This window comes from Notothenia rossii (genome assembly GCF_949606895.1).
Source record: "Notothenia rossii genome assembly, chromosome: 1".
Taxonomy (NCBI): Eukaryota; Metazoa; Chordata; class Actinopteri; order Perciformes; family Nototheniidae; genus Notothenia; species Notothenia rossii.
The window spans coordinates 80685340-80709907 of NC_136912.1; the positions used below are offsets into that span (position 1 = coordinate 80685340).

Consider the following 24568-nt stretch of genomic DNA (forward strand, 5'->3'; position numbering starts at 1 on the left):
AAATTAAATAAGAAGTATTTACAAACCGCACAGTCAAAATGTACATTAACTGTTAGTGCTGCCCAGTGGCATACATTGTATAGTGTTCCACTCAAACACACACAATGTTAGAGGCAAGAGAGGCAACGTAAGAGTAAAGTAAGAGCTACCACAGGGATTCTGAAACAATGTAATGCCAAATGCTCCCAGACATCCCCTCTCTGAAATGAAATTCTAATGAAATTAATAATTTTTTCATTTTTCTTGGCTAATCCCTTTGGACCTCTCACTGATTCTCCAAGGGTGTCTAGTTCCACTTAGGACATTCACATTAGAAAATACATGGAAGCATGTTAGAGTTCGTATACACAAATGTCTATTGTCTGTATAGAAAGGATATCAATAAGTGTAAGCTTTCAATTACCTATAGCTAAAAGAGGCTGTAGAGATGAAAGGATCATGTATTTAAAATGTAAATCACACTTGACTGCTTTATTTCAATCAGAAATAATGACATATGAAACAGTTTAACTATTTCATTCCTATTTTGTCTGTATAGTAAGTTACATGAATTCAGCAAAAGGTAAAACTTGATAATCCCAACAGGGGAAGAGAGAGAGACACTGTGTTGATGTAACAGTGAAGTAACAGATGGATGTGCACGTGATAACATGATTGCAATAATGACACAGAGAGGTAGGGGCGGCAGAGACGGTCGCTATGGATACATAGATGAAAGCAAAGCACTGATCAGTTGACTTACGGGCACAAGCTTCATGTACCACTTGGTTGGTGACTGCAGAAGCACAAAGAAAAGACAACAAAGAAACACCCGTTAGTGAGATTTGCTAGAAATGCGATTAGTAATCCAAGGAGAGACATGACAGCAGTGACATCAAAGCAAGATAACCTGTGTGTTATTGAGAGCACATCAAAGTGACAATAGGTTCATATAGTGTTACATTTTAAATGTGTATCTTAGGTTTTTACAGCTTATATGTCCCCAGAATAAGAGTTTATTTATGACTAGACCCAATACAGGTCTATATGAATAGAATCACACTATAACTGAATAGTAAACAATAACATATTGAACATTTTAAAAGCCAGATAAAATAAAATGCACAAAATGCATCAAAACAGGAGAAGCAACGTACAAAAAAATGGTGAGGCCTTTTGTTAATGTCTTTGCAACATTCGTTTCCAGGCACTAACTGATTAAGTTGTTATAAATGACTTATCAGCTGATATTGGCTTCAATTGTTGCATGTTTTTACCCTGGAATGCGTCCATCAAATCGACACATACAGTATCTATAAAAGACAAATTCCCAGTCCCTGAATAGCTTAGATGCATCTTTATAAGGGACCCTGTATTGTACCAACAAAATCATAAAATGTATCTTATTGTTATTAAAGCAAACAGCGTGTGCTTGACACCCAAAGTAACTAAAAGAAACCAAGTAAAAATCCATTTGAAGAAATGTTACCAAACTGTCAGCTTTCCACTGACAATGTAAGCTGAGTTCAAAAGAGAAGAGTTAAACGCTAATTCCCACACTACCTAGACGCATCAAAGAACCAAATGTGAGTGCCACTCAAAACAGCTGGCAAGTGCTCAACTTCAAAGGTGAGCCATGACCTGTGAGAAAGTACTGACGCTTTGTACCGAAACCCCCAAAATGAATAAAAAAGAAAAGATCAGCCTTCTTGGATCTTCCTGATTTGATTAACTCTCTGGATGGGTCTGATGGCGTCAGAGGAGCACATGTGATGTCATCTAATAAACAAAATGTCAGTTCATTCGTTTGATCTATTTGCAGCTGAAAGGACTGCCTATGAATCTAATGCCCCATCATGAGTGTTACAGTCTTGTTGTGTTACAAGAAAGATAATACATTTCTATGTTTCTATTTGTAAAAATGCTCTTTAAATACAAATGGTTGACATATGAACACAAACATTCTGACCATGTATATCCCTGTCAGTATAACATTTGGAAAGTGATATAAATGGAGGTATGTTTAGGGTTTTGATAAAGGGTGCTCTGATTACAAAATGGCTACTGATGCCTATAAATCACCTGCTAAGGGGTAAACCTCAACTTTCATTAAAGGACTATTCTGAATACACTTGCTGCCCTATAGTAAAGTAATAAGATGAAGGAGGAGAGGAAAACTGTTTACGAATACGTGTTCACAAGACTGTGGGCCAAGCAGGGTCACACAGAGTTTACACTCTGTTATAACCAATCAAACCCCTGGGGAGCCTTACAGAAGAGCACACACACACACACACACACACACACACACACACACACACACACACACACACACACACACACACACACACACACACACACACACACACACACACACACACACACACACACACACACACACACACACACACACACACACACACACACACACACACACACACACACACACACACACACACACACACACACACACACACACACACACACACACACCATTTTACCCATGTGTATGTATGCCCCCCACCCATCTTCAATCATCCTGTGACTCTTCCTCTTCCCCGTCAAAGTTCATCCTCTAAAGCCAGACATGTCCGGCTGGGCTCGGCTTGGCTTTTAAAACTTAAAAGGATTAGTCCTTTCCTCTCTGTCCTGACGTTGCCTTTACAGTCCCACCCACCACCACCAACCCCCTCCTAGCCTCCACCCACTCTCACCCCTGGGTTAAGTACAGTACGTTCAAATAAAACAGTGTTGCTCCGGTGAGCGCTACAGCGCCGTCTGACTGAGACAGAGGCTGCCTGCGTGACTCACACTGCAGTCATACAGCAGAAACAAAAGGGGGGAGGTCTAGGGGTTTGGGGAATGATGGAGTGATAGAGGAAGGATAGATAGAGCTGCAAGACATCAGCAAAATAAACAACTCAAAATAGCTGCTGTGCATTATTTTGTTTAGCATATTAGCGCAGTTTTTAGTTACTTTGTTTCCCTTTGTTTTTCTGTGTTTTTTCGGTACCTAAAAATATTTCCCCCCATTTTCATGGTTTAGAAAATATCACACTTATTTTTAGTTTACAACGTAAGAAGTATATATATACTGTATATTCTTATAGAAATGTTTTATAGGGGGGACAGAAAGAGTCATAAAACAATCTGGCAGTTTTGTGACCACCATGTAGAAATCAGGCCCAGAATAGCCATTTTATAACTGAAATACTAAAATAAAAAGATACAAAATAAAATATTCTAACTGAAACACTGAAAAAATAAAAATAAAAACCCACTAGGGTTTATCTGCTTCATCTGCTAACATAGCATGCAGTTGTTATACAATGTCTCCTATTTGAGGCAGCAATACCATTAAGTTAGACTTAGACACACATTTTAAGTTAAAAAAACTCCTGTAAACATCTGGTTGGTTTTAAAATAGACTAAAAATGATTCAATCTTTCGTCAAGTCAGTTGGCTCAAATGTCACTACTACAAGGCTGTTATTTTTGATATTAGTGAAATGTAACTTTTTTTAAATCGAACTGTTTCAGCGTCTGCAGGCAGACATGCTGAGGGATTTAAGAATCATTTAATTAATCTGAAGGCGTAGAAGTGCATCATCTAACGATTGTGACTTTCATCACAGTTCAGACCAGAACAATGTAGCCATATGCAAGAGAGTTGGCTTGGCTCCAGGTATGGCGACTCAGCGACAGGAATAATTGACGGTTTTAGCTCTTAACATTGAGTTTTGGAAACAGTTTTCTTGGGCAACAGACAAACAAATAGAGATGAAATGATTGCTCACTTGTCTTCGAAGCAACTTTATCAGTGTGTGTGTTAATGTGACAGCTAGGGCATGAAGTGCTGCGTCTGCACAGTGACCAGTCAGATCAGCATCAAACACAGTGACACACACACACACACACACACACACACACACACACACACACACACACACACACACACACACACACACACACACACACACACACACACACACACACACACACACACACACACACACACACACACACACACACACACACACACACACACACACACACACACACACACACACACACACACACACACACACACACACACACACACTGATGCTAGAGTCAGTTATATAACACATTTGTACTGCGGGCAGGTCCCTGACCATGGGTGACCTTGCACTAAATGACTGCTGGATGAGACCACAGAACACTGATCTGTTGATGTAACTGAAGCTTGTTCAGTGGTCAGGGTGGACAGACTCGTTATGATGTTGTTGCCTGGCAGTCTCTCTCTTTCTCATTTTATAAATACTAGCTTAATCTAAAGCTCAGACATACTGTTTGTTATGGAGATTCTTCGATGTTAGCTGTGCTTTAAGGGCTTAGGATCTTTTCGAGGACCTGGTCTAGATATCAAAGAGACACAGAGCACCCAGACGGATATCTGTCCGTCAAAGGGAGAATGTTGTGGTAAGTCCATTAAATGGGGCTAAGGATTTCATTCAGCCTGTTTGGGAATGTCCATCAAAGTGTTGAAAAGGTGTTTGTTTATGTGTAGTTGTTGAAGTGTTGGCAGAGAGAAAAGGAAGGAAAAACACTCACCCGAGGACTCCCAGCAGGCTCTGCGCTCTGTGTCTCACTCTTCCTCTGCTCCTGAGCCACAACGTCTTTCAGATACTCATTCACCTGATGAATAGGGGATGAACAAGATTACAATTAACTAAGCATCCGTGAGCAAATATGAGTAACAGACTATGACTACATCTTCTAAGTGAAGTTGATATTGAAATTTTACTTTTCAGCTGTGAAAATACGATACTGAATAAAAATGACTACACTGTGATCATTTTGGGGAATTTTCGCAACAATAGAAATACAAATTAAATCTGAATGAAATCAAATTGTTAAAAGTGAATATGAACTAAAATGACTGAAATCAAATTGGATCTCACAACCCTTTCCAGTTACTTATGCCTCTGGAATTCATACGGATCCAGTTCATGCAGAAATCAGCTGCTCAGTTTCAAAATGTTGGACATTTGAAACACATAGGAAGTCTGACAGAGAGCCATATGTCCGAGCAGTAGGACTCCGCGACCACACCTGTTAGCTATTGTGTGTGTATGTGTGTGTGTGTAAAGCTCATAGTTGGCAGGAGCCCAGTGTTCCTCCTGGAAGAATGTAAACAGACTGGGCCCTGTAGCACTGTACGAAGGCGAAAGTACCATCTGTATAGGCAGGCCATGTAGCCAAAGAACCTGATTCACACAGAGCAGGCTGGTTGAAAGGGTATTAGGCCAGGATCTAGGCTATAGTATGAGCCCAATATGGATCAAATGTTTGTGAATCTACAGTAACTTGTGCACAGCATGAACATCTTCTTCATGTTGATGTTATAGTACAACTCCAATGACCAGTATCTTAAAATCTGTCCTTGTAGTCACAGTAAATCTGTCATTTGAAGAGATATACCATTACCCACCTTGTTGATCCAGGTGTTCACTGCGTCCTCTGTGTCGTAAGGTGTTTCCACCTCAGGGTCGCGGTACGAATACTGACAAATGCAGGCCATCACTTTTTCAACGCTCACCGTCTCCACAGTGTATGCCATCATCAGAGTGTCGATCATTGCCATGTGAGCGCTCTGGAAGAGTAAACAGTACGAAGAAAGGTTTAGAAGGTAAAACTAGCAGCTTTGAGATGGCTGGTAATCAGTGGCGGACTGGCCATCGGGACGAATCCCGATGGGCCGGTACCGAAGTGGGCCGGTACCGAAGTGGGCCGGTCGGACAAGTCACTAGCAGTCCCCCCCCCCGTTGACAATTTACTAGTGGTACCGAAGTGGGCCGGTCGATTTTTAGTCTCAGTCCACCCTGCTGGTAATAACAGCAGATGCTCGACGTTGGTTCATTTCCTGTAGTAGACAGTATATTAGCCAATGCTCTCAGTCACCAGCTTCAAAGGTCAATCTCAACTGCAGTGGTCAACACCTTGTCAAAGTGTTAAACTATGTGAGATAACAGAAAAGAGAATGAAAACCAGCCCAGTTCTTTTCTTGACACTGCATCCAAAGAGACAGATCACTTTGCTCTGAGAGGAATTGAATCGGAGACCATGACAGCTTTTTCAATTTCAGTGACGGATTGAGCTGTCTACATTGAGCTGTGACCACAAGACAATCTGATTTCTAAAGATACAAGATAACACATACACTAGCATAAAACTGAGCATTTAAGATTTTATTAGAGTATGAGAGTATTGTCAAGGACATCAAAGTGTTATCAGTATAAAATCACAGCAAGTCACTAATAACAGGCAAAGCCAAAGGTCCATTGAGATGAGGAACGAGACACGAACAAAGGAAAAAGAAGCTTGACTGCAAATGTGTATCTGAGCAGGTTAAAATAGCAACTTGATCTTAAAACCTTTTGTAAAGTTTGAAAATGTCCCATCTGTGAAAGGGAGACCGAACTGCAAAGAACTGTGGGCAGCAAGGCCTTTGTTCGCACAGTGGTTTAAAGGATTGGAGTAGGAATCGAATCCTCCGCTGTACATCTAATAGCGTCATCAGTTTGACATTCCCTTATGGCCGTTGCCCTGGAAACAAAGGCCTTCATCCCTGGTTACAAGACCCAGTTTGCTCACGGCGGCTGCTACCCTCTGAACAGCCTGAATAAGACATCTCTCTGACAACTGAGTCCAATTAATAGAATTGGCATCCATACGAAGCTGCTTTACTCATCTTTATCACCGACTGCAGGGTTCGATTTAGAATCAACAAATAGAAATCAATGTTGGGACAAATGAACGAGTTTACCATACAATGTCTCACCAGTATCTCACAGTGAACTTCTTTAACTGTGTCCTACTTTCCATTCAGAGTTAGTGGTTGATTCAGTTCTTGGCTATGAATCAATGTCAGATATGAATCGCTGCGTGTTGTGTGACTACTCCTCTTCTTTGGCTCTGATGCCAAAAGGAACTCTTTAAAAAGATTTAGTTTCAATCTGATAACTAGTGTGATACAAGAAAAAGAACAAAGAAAGGTGCAGCTACCAGTTCTATGCTGCAATTTGCATACATGTTAACACTGTCTCTTTCAGTATCGAGTTTCAACGATTTACGCATCACCTTTACGACTTTTATATAAATGATGGATATGTGATTTTATAATGAAACATATTTCCCAATTCTTATTTACACTATTTCCTTGTTTCTTGTCATAACTTTATTTCCTGTAATCATTATTCGTAAATCTTCATCATTATCATCAATCATCATGAAAATATGAAGCTAAACTGTCGAAGGCATTTTTAGAGTCAGGTATGAGACAAGATAGACATGTTTGCTGTAAGCTAAGAGTATCATTTAACATTTGTATTCAAACAGTTTAGTTCCCGAGCATCAAAGCAACTACATTTGTAATCATTGTGAGATACAGAGGAGATGTCAGTGTAATATCAAGGGACAAAAGTGAACTGTGAACATTTAAAAAAAATTAATAATAATAATAAATTCATGAAACAACAAATATACAAATACACTCTGGCCCTAATACTATTAGGGCACTCAATCTCAGGCATTGTTTGTGGGACACTTTGTACATGTATTCAAGAATGATAGATTTATAGATTGGTGATCAAGTGAGCCTAAACAAAAGACTTGTAATCAGAATTGAGAAGTATACATGCCAATTTCAAAGCAAAGTTTCTGTTTTCACAGTGCAGCGAACGGACTTAGGGAGGAGGCTGTGGTGTTAAATAAATCTGTTTTTAGTTTGGCAGTTTATTTTTGGAGAGTCATGCCTAATTAGCTCGTGGTAAGTAGCGATGTTACATCATGAAACAGATGCTATGTCATGAAAGACAACTTCAAAGCATAACAAAAATTATAATATATAAAGAGAATAGACACATTATTTATCTTGGTTAAAACAGACCAATACAAAGCTCAAATAACCATTCAGAAAACAGTCTTATCAAGACTTATTGACACAAAGAAATCCAGCACCAGTCACTTTTTCACTTTTACGCTGCTGTGGAAATTTTTGCACTGTCAATTTCACTATGTACATCATCTTTTTTTATATATATACATCCTGCTTACTTGAAGTGTTTTTTTGTTGTAATTATTGAGTTTTCTTGTATTTTAATGTGTTTTTTGTATACCTCAGGACTGTGGAAAACAGTATTTCCATCTTTCTGTGTGTACAAACATATTTTGAGATTGACAATAAAGTTGACTTTGACTTATAATAATGCCTGTTTATAAAAGGTGCCTATTCTTAGAATGACACTCCTGACACTTTTATTTGCATTGTGATCGGTATTAAGAGTTAAATGAGGAACATTTAAAGTAAACTATAACATTGTTTTCATGTCACCATGGTCATATCTGTGTAATCTGTGTATTTCAGATCTTGGCTCTCACCTCCCCTTTATCTCCCTCTAATTGTCTGTACTTCCTTGTGTAACCAGCCAAACACTACTAAGGAATTAAAAACATCAAATATTTATACTTGTGCTGCAGGTTTTCCATGAGCTAGCCCAGCCAATCATCCATAAGCAGCCCCTTTTAGCTCCACAACGATGAGGTGCACCTGATGTGTTCCTTTTCTGCACTCTTTGTAATTTGTGTGATAAATAAAATAAGATATTATTTTTCCTCGAAGCTAAAGCATTATATAACGACGTTAGCTGTCAAGTGAGCAGCCAGCTATGTGGACATTTCTGGCGGTAGAATGATCTTGCTGTTTGACATTGCATAGCTTTACCCTATCTCTTGTCTGGCAACCCAGTGGCAAACCAATCCCATGTAATAATACACTGCCAAGATGTTTCCTATTGGCCACCATTTATCCTGTCTAAACATTGTGAAACATTATCCCAGAAAGGAACAACAAATGCACACACACTTCCTGGTATCAATTTGTAGCGCAGTTACAATTCTGGCTTGTCATCAGCTACAGGCAAGACCAATTTGCAAAAAAGCCAAGAGATTGCCATCATTCCTCAAAGGCCTCTTTTGCCTCCTGCTTCCTTCCTTCTGCTGAGCAATAGGAAGAATTGATTTGGTGCTGCTCTGGTCTGATGAGATGACAGCAAGGGGAACTAATCTTGTTTAGTCGACTTAAAGACCTGCTGTCTCTAATCATATTGAATGACTCCAGGGCATTGTGTAGGAGGAGGAGGAGGAGGAAGAGTAGGAGGAGGAGGATGGTGTCGGAACACAGGCTCATTCCACGGCCATATTGTTTGACACTGAGATCGTGCAACTTTATAACGTGACAAAGCTGCTTCCTTCAGCATTTACAATTTAGATATGTTAGCAAGAAGCAGTAGTTTGATTCAATTCTACCAACTCATGCAATCGTCTCATTGTATTTGAATAAGAGTCACTGTAATGTAATACTAATACAATTAAAGTTAAAGGGTCATCTGACTGTAAACGTCAGATAAAAGCCAACATTTAAAAAATGCCCTGGTGAGTGCAGATACAGTAGTAGTTGTGGTTAAATGGAGAAAAGGAGAAGAAGAGAGGAAGGAAGAATGGGACGGAGAAAGGAGGTGGATTCACAGCCCAAAGACAGGGTTAGCCTTTCTCGTACTGCAGAGAAAACGTGGATAAGCTGCTTACTAGCTGACCTGATGAAAGTGATCCCATGACGTCATGTTAGCTGACCTTTCCTTTTGCTGAGCATACAGTATATGCTTTCCTTCAGCATTACTTTACTTCATATGTTCACACACACACACTGTGAGCAGCCCAACTGGAGCACTTATGGATCATATGTCGTGCTTCAGTGTATCTGTATGATCTGCAAGAGGAGAACGTGTTGATAACTTGCTCCATTTGATTTTCTTGGATTAAAAAATGAGGACTCACTGATTATAAGACTACTTCCCTAACCTTAAGTCTCTGCTCCCCCTAGGATACCTCCTTTACCATATGCTCAGTACGAAAACTAAACTGATGATAACTTATTTGAGTCACACTTCGATGAATGAATTGCATACAGCCATGAAGCACTCAGCATAGGGCTGCTCAATTAATCTTATTTTAATCGCATTTACGATTACGAAAACAACGTAATCGGAATAAAACGATTATTTTTTTATTATTACGATTACTTTTATTTTTAATTACTTTTATTTTTTATTTTTTTTGAATTATACTTAAAGTTCAGGGTAATCAACTGTTAAAAACATACTGTTCAAAAAAAAGAATCCTCCAATAAATTGATGTTTTCAAAGTAAATGGATAATCGTTTTTAATAATCATGATAGCAATTATTGACCCAAATAATCGAGGTTATGATTTTTGCCATAATCGAGCAGCCCTAACTCAGTATCTACAAACAAGATGTTTTGCTCTCTCATCGAAGATGATTAAGTCTATAAATCTTGTTTTGATTTCTCACGAGTTAAGGAAATGCTCCTTCACGGCCAATATCCTGGTTTTATTGTGCCGCTTCATGGCTGCCTCTCTGATATTTCTACCCGGGGAGATAAGCAAACACTGTTGATCTTTAATACGGCTTCTCTGTGCAAGAGGCGAGATGAAAATCCACCGTGTAAGAGCCTGATTTAACATTGCACAAAAGAAATGCCAAAACAAACCGCAGCAACCCACAAAAGAAAGTGTGTGTTGTATTTCACCTCATCGTTGTGTGTCTGATAATCCAACATCTCTATTGTCAGAGCTTTGAACCGCTTGTTGAGACATGAACCAGGTAGTGGAGGAAGCACAATTCGTCACTGTACCACACCTATTTCCTAAAGGATCTCTGAAAAAATACTTTTGCTTCAACCATCCGCTGCATTAAGGGGTTCCAACGGATCGTGGCTTATGATCAGTCTGTGCTTGCTTTTATTGGAGTGCTAGACTTTCATATTATTTATGATAAACCCCAAAGTTTTAAAGCAGTAAAGGAGCATAAACGGAAAAACCGACACTCAGCATAAAGCTTAGGGGGTGATGTAATATTGAAATGTGGTCTGCTTTTTGTGTTACAGCTCTACTGTGGCCCAGGGGCTCCCTGCTGGGGCATGTGTCTAAACATTGTTCATGTAACTTCAGGCACATGGACATCAGCTGGACATGGAAAAGCTTTCATCTGCAGCTCTTTCTGCTCTCTTCTGAAGGTCACCAGAAGTACTTTCAAATTGACGGGGAAAGCAGGAGGACTTATTGCTATAAATAAATGTTCTTAGCTCGGGGGAAAAGCATAAAACACAGTTAAAGAGCTTATCCTTTCTACTTTTTCCGTTTGATGCATGGCACGATAAAAAGAGAACATTCAGATAATCAGATAATATTTTATTCCTTGCATTTGGAAGCACAGGTATTCGCTACCTGTTGAGCTTTGCTGCCTGTCACACTTCAGCCAATACTAAAAACTCCAAACTGAGGATTTTTAGCCAGCTATAGCAGAAAATCCTTTACATTTCTAACTATATTAAAACCCTGCAGGTGTTGTATTCCAACTGAATAGAATCAAACCGTTTAATGAACTGAATCACGGTTGTTCCCAGACACATTTCACATCACCAGTCAAAAGGGTAGTGCTGCACTTCATCTAAACGGTTTGAATGACACAGAGCTGCCTTTGGAATTCAGACAAATTCTCACAGAATAAAAGATATATGTATAAAAGCGTGGTCATATAAAACCTCACTATTTCTGTCTGTTCTCCCTTTAGTCTTTCCTTTTTAACTCCTTTAACAGCTTGTCCAGTTTTGTGCAGACATAAAATGCTCTTGCACACAATTGCACACTTTTCAATGCACAAAATACCAACTGTGAGGTCTGGCATCACTTGTGGGAATTGAGCTTTAAAACAGAATACCTTCCCCCTCCATATGCTCCAAACCCAACCTAGCAATTATATGGAAACCTCAAAGCTAACCTTAGAACATCATATCTGGGGATACGATCGCGGCTACCAGCCAGTGTTGACCCAGCCCCGTGATATGCCTGCACTGGAAGTCCTGTGTGAAAGGAACCTCTGTGTGGAAACTGTAACATGTGTTAGGGATAGGTTAGGGATTCGATTTAAAAGAAAGGTCTACTTATTTCAGAAAAACATGGTGGTCATTGACCTTACGTTCAGAAAAATATCCATGTGATAACGCATATCCGATTTAAAGTGATCACAGAAGGAAATTAGCTATATTGCTAAATCTACATTTTTGCTAAGAGCTATTCATCTCATACACTGTATCTGTCCAAAAAGCTTTCTTTGTTCTTTATATCTTTGTGATATGCACGTGGAGAGAAAGAGAAATATGAGTTTTATTTGTTTTGTTTTTATATTTTTTTGATACGTTGCATATTGTTTAATTGACGTTAGTGTTTGATAATGTTTGATGATGTTTGTGAATATATATTTCTCACACAAACTCCAATAGTTTAACAAAATAGTAACCCTCGTTTAATTGAACCTTATGAAAAGGTTTACCTGTGTAAAGCTCTGTAAAGGGCCACATTTGAAGCAGCATACCTTAATAACGGATTAAGTGCTATTATAGTCTCACCAATCCAAATCCCACACATTTGTAATGTCGGTTAAAAGCAGAACCAGGTGAATATTTTAGGATTTGTAAAGCTAGAACGATTTGTCAGAAAATCCTCTGCTTTACATTCCAAAGAGAAAATGACACAGATTTTCTCTATTACTATAATAAGCTTATTTTGACTTTACACCAGGTCAGAATATAAAGCATTTAAAACGTACATCGTTTTAGATGTATACATTTACCAGAGACCTTATTGAACAGATGAAAGAAGAATGGAATACAAATAATCATCTTGGTGAGGAAATCTTTGTGTGTTTATGTAAATAACAACCTCTTTCCAGGTAGGTCTTGTTTAATGCTTTTTTGAGTTACTGCAGGATTTGTTTACCTCAACATGACATACAATGTAAGTGGAAAAAGGAAATCTATGGCCAGGTTATTCCTTCGGGCTGAAACACCAGGCACTGGGCGGAGGTATTCCCTCATAGGCCGAGCTCTATGTCACGCTCCTGGCTTCATGTCACAGTTGTAGTTTTGTAGGTTTGGGTGTTTTTGCTGTTTTCCATGTCATGTTTTCCTCTGGGTTATTCTCTGGTCCTTTTCCCTGTGTTTTTCCTCTTGTCATTAGTTTCCCTGGTGTGTCTAGTTATCTGATTGTGTTCACCTGGGCCCCTGTGTTTCCTCCTCCCTCCTCATCTGTGTCTTGTTGTGTGATTAGTCTTTTGTTTATTTAAGTTCTGGGTTTTCTGTCTGTCTTTGTCGGTTTGTCTTGTGTTGTGACTAGGTCTGCGGTGAGTGTTCTGTTCAGTCTTTGTTCATAGTTAAGCCTTGAAATAAAGGAGTTTTTTCAGTTTATATCTGCATTTGGGTCCTGCTTCATTCACAAACCGTAACACTCTAAAACAGGGGTGGGGAACCTAAGGCCCCCGGGCCGTATACTAGAATGCGAGACATTTGATATGGCCTTCGAGGTAATTTATAAACACATGCATATTTTTTTTTTAAAGAAATCTAGACCGCAAAATAATTAAACAAGCGAGTGCCTGTTTTTCCTGGCCAAGGTCAGGGTCCTTGAACACAACACGAGCCTAACGTGTCATCACGTGGTATATGTCTCGTCTGACAGGGGTGCAGTTATGCCCCTGAGCACCAGAACGCGGCTCCGGGAATTCACAAATTGCAGTACCCATAAGGAGCCGTACACAAGCCGCAGTTTCTGCGTGGCTGTGTCTTTAGTTGAAAGCCCAGTGGGCGATCTGCTCATCTGTCATACTGATCATACAGTCAATACCTTTGTTGTTATTAGCATCTGGTTAGCTAGCTATGCTAACGAATATAAGAAGCTTTTTCTCCAACTAGTGAGGTAAAGGCACATCTGTATATGATCATTATAGTTAAAGTAAACTGGTATAAAATACTATATGACGGTAAAACATTTTTTTATTAATAAACAAGAATACAGTTTGAAAGGGGAGTGATTTGTAAAATATCCATAAAGTAAATCTGCTTCCAGTTCTGTTTCATATGGGTGTTGAGAGATGTATCCATAGATCTCCTAATGTTGCTCTCAAAGTGCACCAGATTGATGCTTTTAACTTCAACATTTAAAAAAATCTCCGGGGAGCATGCCCCCCTAGAGGAGGTGAGGACCACCCTAGAGGAGGTGAGGTCCCCCCCCCCCCACTCAAATCATGTTCACATGGATAGGAAACTAAATACATTTGCACACATCTTGTGTCCATATCTTTCTGTTTTGGTGGTCATGCCACACCGTGCCCGTGCATGCATGCGCGAGTCATGGTGAGATATCTGCACTAAGAGGTTGCTTTTTCTTTGCACAGCATGAAAGAAAGGCCAAATGAATGGGCTGTGATTTTAGTATTTTTAAGCAGAGGTCAATCATTTGTACGGCCCTCGGAGGATGTTGAACATTTTTTAAAGGCCCTTGAGAGGAAAAAGGTTCCCCACCCCTGCTCTAAAGGGACCAAACACACAGATATATATATATCATGTCTTTGAATAATGCTCAGTCTACCCTTTCACCAGGAATCAATTTGCCTTAGGTAACCCGACCAGGAGCTGTTTCCTCTGCAAACAAACCGCACATGAGCCCACAATCCATTTCATTATAATAGACACTTACTGCACTTTGAACACAATTCTGTTAACTAGACTGAATAAGCCAAGTATTACAGGCTCTGAGTCTATTTGCATGTATTCTATCAGCTGAACATAAGCATGTTTTCTTCTATGTGCTGTTCAAAAGCCTCTAGACAACTGGGCTCCTGTGTTCTGGGTTCCTGCCTCAACCCTTATAATGTGGACCCTGCATTACAGTTTGTCTTTGCAGATAAAACCCTATATTAGAATAAAACAAGATACATCATCCGACTAAATCTAGCCAGTACAGAGAAGATGCTTTAGGACATCACGTTATGTGCTCGCTGCTGCCTGCCTACCCATCCATACTGTGCTGCCTGGGAGTCGCCGCTGGCATGGAGCAGAACATACTGGCTGCGACTCCGCTGAAGATGAGGACAGGCAGCACTTGGACGGGCTTCCCTTCCACCCTGCTGCTCCAGCTCCTCTTTGTTCCTGAGATCAAGAGCAAAGAAGGAGAAGCAGGGCAGAGGAAGCTAGTTCGATGATGAGAAGTCTTTTTTTGAATTGCTTGGCAGCATACTGTACTTCACTGTAAGTGTGTGTGTGTGTGTGTGTATCTTTGTGGAATGTCTTAGAAAATACCATCTGCCTGTTTGTAGGAACCCAGCCCTTCAGTATCCTCTTCCTCAGAGTGTGGCAGAGCCCTCTCATAGCTGCACACATACAGGCAGATTGCGCATATGACATATGTCGTCATGAGCACCCCCGCTCATGCACCCACCTACACACACACCCTGCCTACTGGAGTGTAACCATGGAAACGGAGCGCCTGCTCAAAAGGGGTTGTGATGGAGGAAGCAGAGGAAGAAGAAGAGGGAGACTAACAGGAGGAAGTGCATTCACCTCTATTCATCCACGCAATACAGGAGTTCATTATTCAGTCGGTCACACAAGAAAACTGAAGTGACAGACACTTTTTAGAATCAATTAGGAAATGTTCATGTACTGATCTGCATATATTTACATGTACTGCATATGCAGTCATTATTTCATTTGAACATACAACACATAATGACTGTTGAGTCAATACAGACTGATGCATTTACTGTAGCACAATGCATACGTTATTAAAACAAAGTTAATGATTCACATAATCATGTTATAACTACATTATATAGTCAAGAATTTTAAATAATGTGAATTGAATGTTATTATTAAACTTTCTTTAGTCTTGAAAATAAAACACAAATGCATTATATGTAAAGAGAGCGCCGTTTCTCTTTTTTGTTGTGTAGTGTTTTTTCTTTAATTCTATAAAATATTATTATTTTTTAATTTCGGCTTAAGACTATTTTTCATATTTTTATATATTTGAGATATTTTCAAATATACTATGTATTTGGGGCTATGTAGTCCTACTCTTTGAAATACATGGTTTTCAGAGTTTTTGTTGTATTTTTGTATATTAATGGTTGCTAGTTTAATCAGTATTAAAACAATTCTAACACTTTTTATCTATTACAAAGGGGACAACTGATAATGTTGCACAACACCCTAATAATACCTTCAGCATAATCATTTGCAAGTGGGGTTTTTGACATTGATGATGTTCTTATTGGGAGCTGCTGTAGTGTTTGTGTACACATGTCCTGATTTGTTGCGCAGCTAATGTTACGGTCCTGTGTTGTAATATGTCAACAACAATTAACCAGGTCCCATCTTCTTTACCACGGTCATTTTCACTTGGCTCAATTAAGTAAATGTGTTGCTGTTTAAATAACTTTCATGTGACATCTGGTGCTTTACATTTACCACAACTAGCAATCAAATGAGTAGAGAAAGCAAACATGGGAGTAGCTTCCACATTACAATGGTGTGTAATTAATTTGCCATAAGGCTGACAATACATCTAAAGAAACGCAGATTGGTTTCACTCTAGAGCAGCATGGTTTTAATAAGATCTACAGAAATAATCAGATAATAAATACATTATGCATTTGCCATTCATGTGGATTTAGAAGCATTGTCTGACTATAAAGCTGTCTGTTTTATTGCTTTTCTGACATACATTCACAGACACAGCCCCAATATAGCCAATAAGCAACTCAGAAAACCATTAGGTGTGATGGCTCTCAGTCGATCCAACATAAGCGTGATTTATACACTACATTAAAAGCTCTTGGCAACAAGATGACCTATTTACTACATCTTTATTAAATATTAAAGCTGGGACATTCAAGGTTCGGCAGCTAGGATGAACATCGATTCTCACCGCAACGAGGTCCAGGAAGTAAAGAGAACATACCGATACATCAACATGTTCCTGTGGTTAATGGAAAGCCAGGAAACTGTTCAGCAGTCAGATTCAAATCGTGGCACGCTGCTGCATGCGATCAGGTTTCTGAGTAGATTATGATATAAATAAAAGCCATTACATTATTGGTATTTGTTGTAGGAACTATTTATTTGTAATTAGTAACTTTTAAATTTGAGATACATTTTACAATTCTATTTTAGATGATGATAGCACATGATATTGGTGCAGTGGCCCGCCTCTGCAAAAGAACACTGTGTGAAATCCAGCTCTGATTTAGCAAAAGCTTACTCTCTTGTACCTCGGGTGCAATGGTAATTCAAACACAGTAGAGGGGGGACAACAGAGCTTATCAATTCCTCATTATCACTGCTGAGGTGCCCTAGAGCAAGGCAATACACCATCAGTGCAGTGGGGCTGCTCTGTATCCAGCTGTATGTGAATTTGGAGTGTTCGTGCTCTAAATTAAGTACTAAATGTCAATTATTTTTTCTAAACATTTACCACCTTCCCTGCCTTGCTGCTGTGATGAAAGGTGCAACTCTGTGCCACTCTAGTCTGCACATATAACTTCAATATGAACTTTTCTCCTGCACAGAAACAATTTGAAGGAAGAGAAAATGGTTATTGTTCCCGTGGTGTTTTGCTGAGTCTCCAACAGTTTTCACTCATCACAACGAACAATGCTGTTCACATGGGACTGACAATTTAAAAAGAACACAATCAAGCACTTAGGAATTACAGCCTTTTGATTTGAGTTATCATATTAAGTGCAGCTGTGCTTTGTGTGGGCTGTAATGTGAAATGCCAGAATATCATTTTCAGATCGTCAGCCCTCCTCCGCATCTCTCCCTCGTTCTGTTCTGTTGTTAGCAATACAGGTGGAGAGCGTCAGAATATATGTAGGCGAGTGAGAGGGAGGGTAAGGTCATCATCTTCACATGGCAGAAGACAGAAGGATGAGTGGGCAGAATAGTGACAGAAAAGAAAGCGGGAATAGAACAGGACTTAAATGCAAAGTCAGTTTGGCAATCTCAGTAAAGTGTTCAGTTATAATAATAATAATAATGCATTTTATTTATAGGGGCGCCTTTCAAAGCTCTCAAGGACACCTTACAGAGCATAATTAAAAACAAGCAACAAAGAAGATCACACAGTAATACAAGACTTAAAAGCAAAGACTTAAAAACAAAGACTTAAAAACAACAATCAGTTTAGAAAAATTATTAAGATATTGAATATGCCAGTTTCAAAAGGTGTGTTTTCAGGCTGGATTTGAAGGTTGAGAGTGAGTCCATATTGCGGATGTCTTGTGGGAGAGAGTTCCAGAGACGGGTCGCAGAGTGGCTGAAGGCTCTTAGTTATGACATGTGTCTGACATCAGCAGCATCAAACTCTGAGTGACCTACTAAGCCTCCACTGAAGTTGCTTAGTCTGACAATTATTATACCTTATGCAAACTGCTGAGTTACAAAAAACATGCTCAGCTAAAAATACCATGAAGCAGCATTTAATATCACGAAGCAGCATTTATTCATCGCTGCAGCACTAATTATCCAGAGAAGCTCACAGTCCGAGCTGCAGGTACTCGTTCAGTCTGTTGCAGAAGAATAAACACTGATCCTATTCAACAACACTCTAACTCTTCATGTCTCTTCTTGCAGATTTCCCCCAACCTCACAGAGGTTCTGGTCACCTTGGCAACCCTTAGTCAGTTTTTAAATAATAGATGATCCCCCACCTGAGGGGCCTTATGTGCAGCAGGTAATCCACATGAACAGTTTCAAGTCTGTATTCTCTTCCTAATAAGCAAATACTAAATGGCGCTCATGTTTGTCGTATGCTACTAGTATATAACTTATTTTTGTTTTATAAAAAAATAAAATGGTATAAGGCTAGGAAACAATACAAAAAGACCAACAAGTTACATTCAAAGCTTGGGGGAGATGTGGGAATAAAGGAATGAAATGTGAGAAGAATGGGATATAAGAAGGAATCTGGGGGGATTTTGTATAGGTTGAATGGCAGTATGGGTGGAAAAGGGAGACAAGCTAAAGGGGAGAAAAAGGGTGAATTATGTGAGGGCGGTGGATAAGGGGAAAGATCAGAATATTAGGATCAAGTAGAACGACACTAACAAATGCTAAATACAAAAATACTTGTTGTCTTCACGAAACAAAGTGCTTGAAATGTACACTCAAACTAAGCTTAAATAACTTTGGAATTAGCATAGAAAGGAAATTAAAAGCAGCAAGACTCTACAAACAGACTGCAGGCAAACTGTGTGCTAATCGTTTCTCAATTGCAATTCACTGAAGCATTAAAGCCTCCTATTGAGAAATGGCCCCAAATAATGAGGATCCCTCACTCTCGCTCAGTAGGATGAGCGATAGAGATGAGCTACAAAGACACTGAGATATGACAAATACACAGAGGGCAGTGGGAGCCTTGGGGTCAGCTTGTTTCATTCCCCAGACAGGCTCGGAAAGTGAATAACAACTCCACCAATCAGCAATGCTTTGTTTGATACTTTAAATGCTCAAAAGACAGACCAATGTGATTTTTAAATGTACACGAAAGAGATTTCCCCTATCTGCTGTCTGGCAAATACAAAATGAGAGGCACCCTCACGTCAGAAAACACTGAAGTTGGATACATTTATATAAATGACGCTGGCTGAATCACTGGATTGATCACAGGCAGTGAAACACAAACAACTACAGAGGATAGTTAACAAAGCACCCAACATAATAGGCTAGCTCCCTTCAGCTAAATCTCTACATACTCAGAACTGTAAAGTAGAGAATCTCCCACCCCTCACAGCCTGCACCTCTCAGCTCCTACCCTCAGATGACTGTTATAGGTCACCAATATGTACCACTTTAAAAACAGCCTTATTTCCCTAAGCGTTCAGGACTCTGAACTCCTCTTCCTTGCCTCCTCTTCATATGCATTTCCAGGAGGTTCCTCTGTTGGCATTGTATGCGTTTGTGCTGCATAGAATAGCAAGTTCCACTGGCATTGGTCATGTGTCTAATAAACAATGTATCTATTTAAGTATGCCTCATGAACTGAGGGAACAGAAAGTATGTATGTATGATACAAGGCTGGTTTCAAATGATACTAAAGGGAATTTTTAAAAAGACAGATACGTTCCTAGCTGTGATGGTCACTGTGACATAACACTCGATGCTCACAAAGCAGGAACCTAGGGCTGAACAATTAATTGATTTTAAATCGAAATCGCATTTGAAATGATGCGATTATCAAATCGCAAAGCCTGCGATTTTCTTTTGATTTTTTTTTTGTTCTTGTGTGTCAGTCATCCTCACCAATCAGAAGTGCTGTGCTCCACATGTACCAGCCATTGTTAACCAATCAGAAGTGGCCCATGATAGAAGGTGATAGACAGATTGATCCAATCACCTGCCAAGTATTTTTAAAGTGCGTGCCCTTTTCCAAATGGCTTCCAATGGAGCTTTCCTAGATGGTTTGGTGAAAGAAACCATCTGAGTCAGGTTAGTAATGCTCCATCACATGTGTTACATCTATTACAGGGTGAATCTTAAACTGAAGCTTGACTTTAAAGCAACACAACGGAAGTATCATATAAGTTTAGTTCTTTCACTCGTAGCTTGGGCTGCGGGGGTGCTAGAGACGGGAGCACGTTAGCCGCGTTCACACCGGAGTACTTTTCCCACTTTAGTTCCGATATAGTTCCGAAATGTCGCGTTCACACCAAAAAGAGCCGGAACTAAAATGAGTTCCTGAGAACCTTTTTACCCCCTTTTCCGTCCCTGCTAGAGAGCAGGGACTCTCATGCAGCTCTCTTGTGAGAAAAGAGCTATATTTCTGATTGGCTGGGCGGATTGCAGACCACGCCCCGTAAAACTCAAAAAAAGTGCTGTGAAGCCACCATTTTATTATCCTCGCATGAGCATTATTAGCATTAGCATTGGCCCAGCGCAGAAACGCAGAGAGACTAACTTATGGCAACACAAAATAAAACGGTGGAGATGAGGAGGTGTCGGCGTTCTGGCGATTTACTCGGAAGGCTTCAGTAGAAGCTGCTGGGAGTCCCAGCAGCTTCTACTGAAGCCAGTCTCCAACAACCGGGGACTTCCGGCCGGGGATTTTGGGCGGCAGTATACGCTGTGAAGTTGTTTGCGGCCTGCCAGTAAACCCAAAGCAGAAGAAGAAGAAGTGACGTCAGCAGCTTCATTTGCCTAATCCTTCCCCAGGGACTTATTCCGGTGTGAACGCGATCTGTACTTAGTTCATCAGAACTAAAGAGTTCTGATGAACTAAGTTCTCATGGACCTTTGTGGGAGAAGTACTGCGGTGTGAATGCGCCTGTTGATACGACGTTCCTAGCCGGAGATATGGCCGCATTTTACAATAAACTTCCGTTGGGTCGCTTAAAAACAAATATCGCAAATCGCATCGCAATAGTTGTCAGAAAAATCGCAATTTGATTTTTTCCCAAAATCGTGCAGCCCTAGAGTTTATTCGGGACATCTGCAGCCTGAAATGAAAGAAAGGATTTACAAATCTCTCTTACCATTTGCAGAGGCCTCTTCCGAAGGTCCCTCTCGGTGACCAGTCTCTCCTGGTCGGTGACGTAGAGCCCCCGCTGAGCCAGCACCTGGACGACAGCATTGTGGCCCAGCAGGGGGTGGTCAGCGTCACTGCTCAGCACGAGGCTGCCCGCCCTGCAGTAGAGGTCTGCAGACAGAAGGAGGCTGGCCAGGGGGGGCTTCAGGTGCTCCTGCTCATACTGGTCAGTGTAGAAGGGGTCCTTTAAATCAGCTGGGATACTGTCTGTATAATGGAAGAGAGAAAGTGGGATGCTGGGTAAGAGATTCCACGTTTCTTAGATGCTCCATTAGAAGAACATACTGTGTTTATTTGCCCCCACAGTGGCATGTTTCTATATCATCAACACCATATGCCGCTGAGATGTGAACTGAGGATAAAGATTTTCAATTAATGTTCTTAATTGTGAAAAGCCAAACGACTTTGCCCATCACCCATTTCACAGAAGATATTTAAATTATATCGCAAATCCATTGAATAGAAAAGTAAAACAATCTGGAAACTGTGGCGTAAATAGTGATGGCAGCTTTTTTTCTCCTTAGTCCACATTCACTACCATATTTGGGAAGAGCGCTTCCTTTTTCAATGCAATGCATTGACGTTATTTTGACGTGGATGTGTGTGGATCGACCTGAGCGTTGCTATAGCAACTGCAGGAGGAGTGGAACCCGCGGATCGATTCATCTTAGTCTGTATCTCTGCAGCTTCCAGCTCCCTGGGAACACCCTCTCTCTTCCTGCCTCTCAACGGGAGAGCCTGTAAGTGTGTGTGTGTGTGTGTGTGTGTGTGTGTGTGTGTGTGTGTCTGTGTGTGTGTGTGTGTGCACATCACCTCAGGCAAGTCCACTGCAAGAGGATAGTCCAAAACAGTACTAGTAATGCCTTTTTTATTGCTTTTGTCTCATTCCTTTCTTACCAGCGATTTCTGAGCTTGGAAGAATTCTCACAAACCAACCAACGAAAGCACTTCTTATGAAAACACAAAAACAATAGGTTTGATATTGCTTCAGATTTGGCTTCTATGCAAAACATCCAAACACATCTGCACGCGCTCCCCAAGCAGTCAGAGCTCATCACAGTGTCAGACGCAGCAGGAGTATAGATAGACATTGTGATGACTGCCTGGGTGTAAGCAGAGAAAAATGTGGCATATGGTGAGAGCTTTACTCACTCTGACGCTGCTGCCCAACCTCCACCGTCAATGAATCACCTTCTTATGCTGAGCATCATCAACAAGGTCATCTACAAATGCACTCTGTGTCATTACGGAACAGAGATTCATACCACAGCAGCAGCAGCAGCAGCTATCTGGGTTATATCCTTTTCCTGACTGCCTTATTGTGTTATTGATTCAAACAAAGAAGTGTCCCCACACGCACACAGGGAGGTCAGAGGTCAGGCTGAGCTACAGAGCAACATGCCTCAAGCTTGTGGGATGTTGAGGTCAGGCATATTGCTGAGGTGTTTTACATATTGCATTTTATTTTTCAACATACTGTAAAGGATTTTCTTGTGCCCTCAAATATTTTCTGGCCTAAGTTCATGTTGTAACTGGACAATACCTGATGTTTAAAGAAGACTTCACTGTGAGGAATGTGTGGCTCAGTTCACTGATCTGAAAATCAAATTACTCTAATTACTTTAATGAAATCACTACAAGAGCAGTGTTCCATCAATTGCACACAGCAAACTCAATACGCAATGGTTTAATGTATTGAAGAAGGGAATCTGTTAAGTACTTGTTTGGGGAACATTGAAAGAATTACAGTTACTCATTTCGCTCCAACATATCACCCAGCATTCAAAGAGGAAAGCCGTTGGTCACAGTGAATCTCCTCTGAGCTCTTAACATGAGCTGCATTGCACATTCAGTGGAATCGGTACTTTGAGCTTGATCGTATTTTCAAACAGAAGATGATCTGCTGCATAGGCAACATCTCTTCCTGATGCCCTGCTGCATTGGTGTAATGAGGCAGATGCATGAGAAGTATTCAGAGCAGCGTAGGCAGGGATCTGGAGATGAGCCTGTTCTCTCTATTCCTTGCACTCTCCCTCCTTCCCTCCCTCCCTCTCTCTCTGGAGAGTTGTATTTTTGGAATCAACCCATTTCATTCAGTTCTGACAGAGGATACACGGAGGATCTGCAAGGAATCTCGTGTTTAGAGGGCTTTCACAATACAGAGCAAGGAATAATGTGCTCGGTGGCTACAGTAGCAGAATACAACCCGTCTGCACTGTTCAGACAAACAGATGCGTTTGTGGCAAATCTGTTTCAGCCCATATGAAGATTAAGTTGGTGATTAATAACCACAATGATGGGGATCATATGAAATAGTTGAATAGAGGGCGACGGAAATAGAGAAGAAGAATATGAAGACAGTAGGGCTGCTCGATTATGGCAAAAATCATAATCTCGATTATTTGGGTCAATAATTGTAATTGCGATTATTAAATGCGATTATTCATTGACTTTGAAAACATCCATTTATTGGAGAAAAACATTTTGAACAGTTTGTTTTTAACAGTTGATTACCCTGAGCTTTAAGTATAATTCAACTGAAAAAAAAAAAAAAAAGTAATAATAATAAAAAAATCTTTTTATTTCGATTACTTTGTTTTCGTAATCGTTGCAAGCTATAATCGTAATTGCGATTAAAATACGATTAATTGAGCAGCCCTAGAAGACAGTGTGTTCTGTTTGCACTCATATTGTCAAATGAAAATCTGATACCAACATATGAACAAGCACGGCATATTTCTAAGGTACACCCTGAATTGTGTGGGGTTTACATTTGGAGAAGTGCACACACTGAGCCGCTCAATCCACTCACAACCTCTCACAAAGCCTCAGGATTCATATTTAGACCAAAATCCGTTCCACTTCAGTGAAAGCCAATGGAGCAAGAACTCGTTTTAGCCCAAGCTGCTGCTTCAAATAAGTCACCATCAGTCCTGGGACATTCAGAATTTGAGCATTCAGTCAGTAGTAGTAGTTGTCTCTTTAAGATGCTTCTTCATAATGTGTAATTAAGTTTTGTAACCGTGCATCTTTTCAAACACGCTCCTAAT

The 24568-nt window shown here is 40.2% G+C and overlaps 1 protein-coding gene across 4 annotated transcripts in view; it reads right to left on the reverse strand.

Annotated features, from left to right (window-relative positions):
* camsap2a (calmodulin regulated spectrin-associated protein family, member 2a) overlaps positions 1-24568 on the reverse strand; it is a 45671-nt gene that overhangs the window by 18166 nt on the left and 2937 nt on the right. For 2 of the 4 annotated variants that reach the window (XM_079692956.1, XM_079692955.1), the window contains exons 2-5: positions 21466-21725; positions 5452-5613; positions 4572-4655; positions 743-775 (exon numbers count right to left, since the gene is read on the reverse strand). In XM_079692956.1, the coding sequence (XP_079549082.1) occupies positions 743-775; positions 4572-4655; positions 5452-5613; positions 21466-21725 (539 nt within the window). The remainder of the gene's footprint in view (positions 1-742; positions 776-4571; positions 4656-5451; positions 5614-21465; positions 21726-24568) is intronic. The other 2 variants (XM_079692958.1, XM_079692957.1) reach the window with 1 other exon arrangement.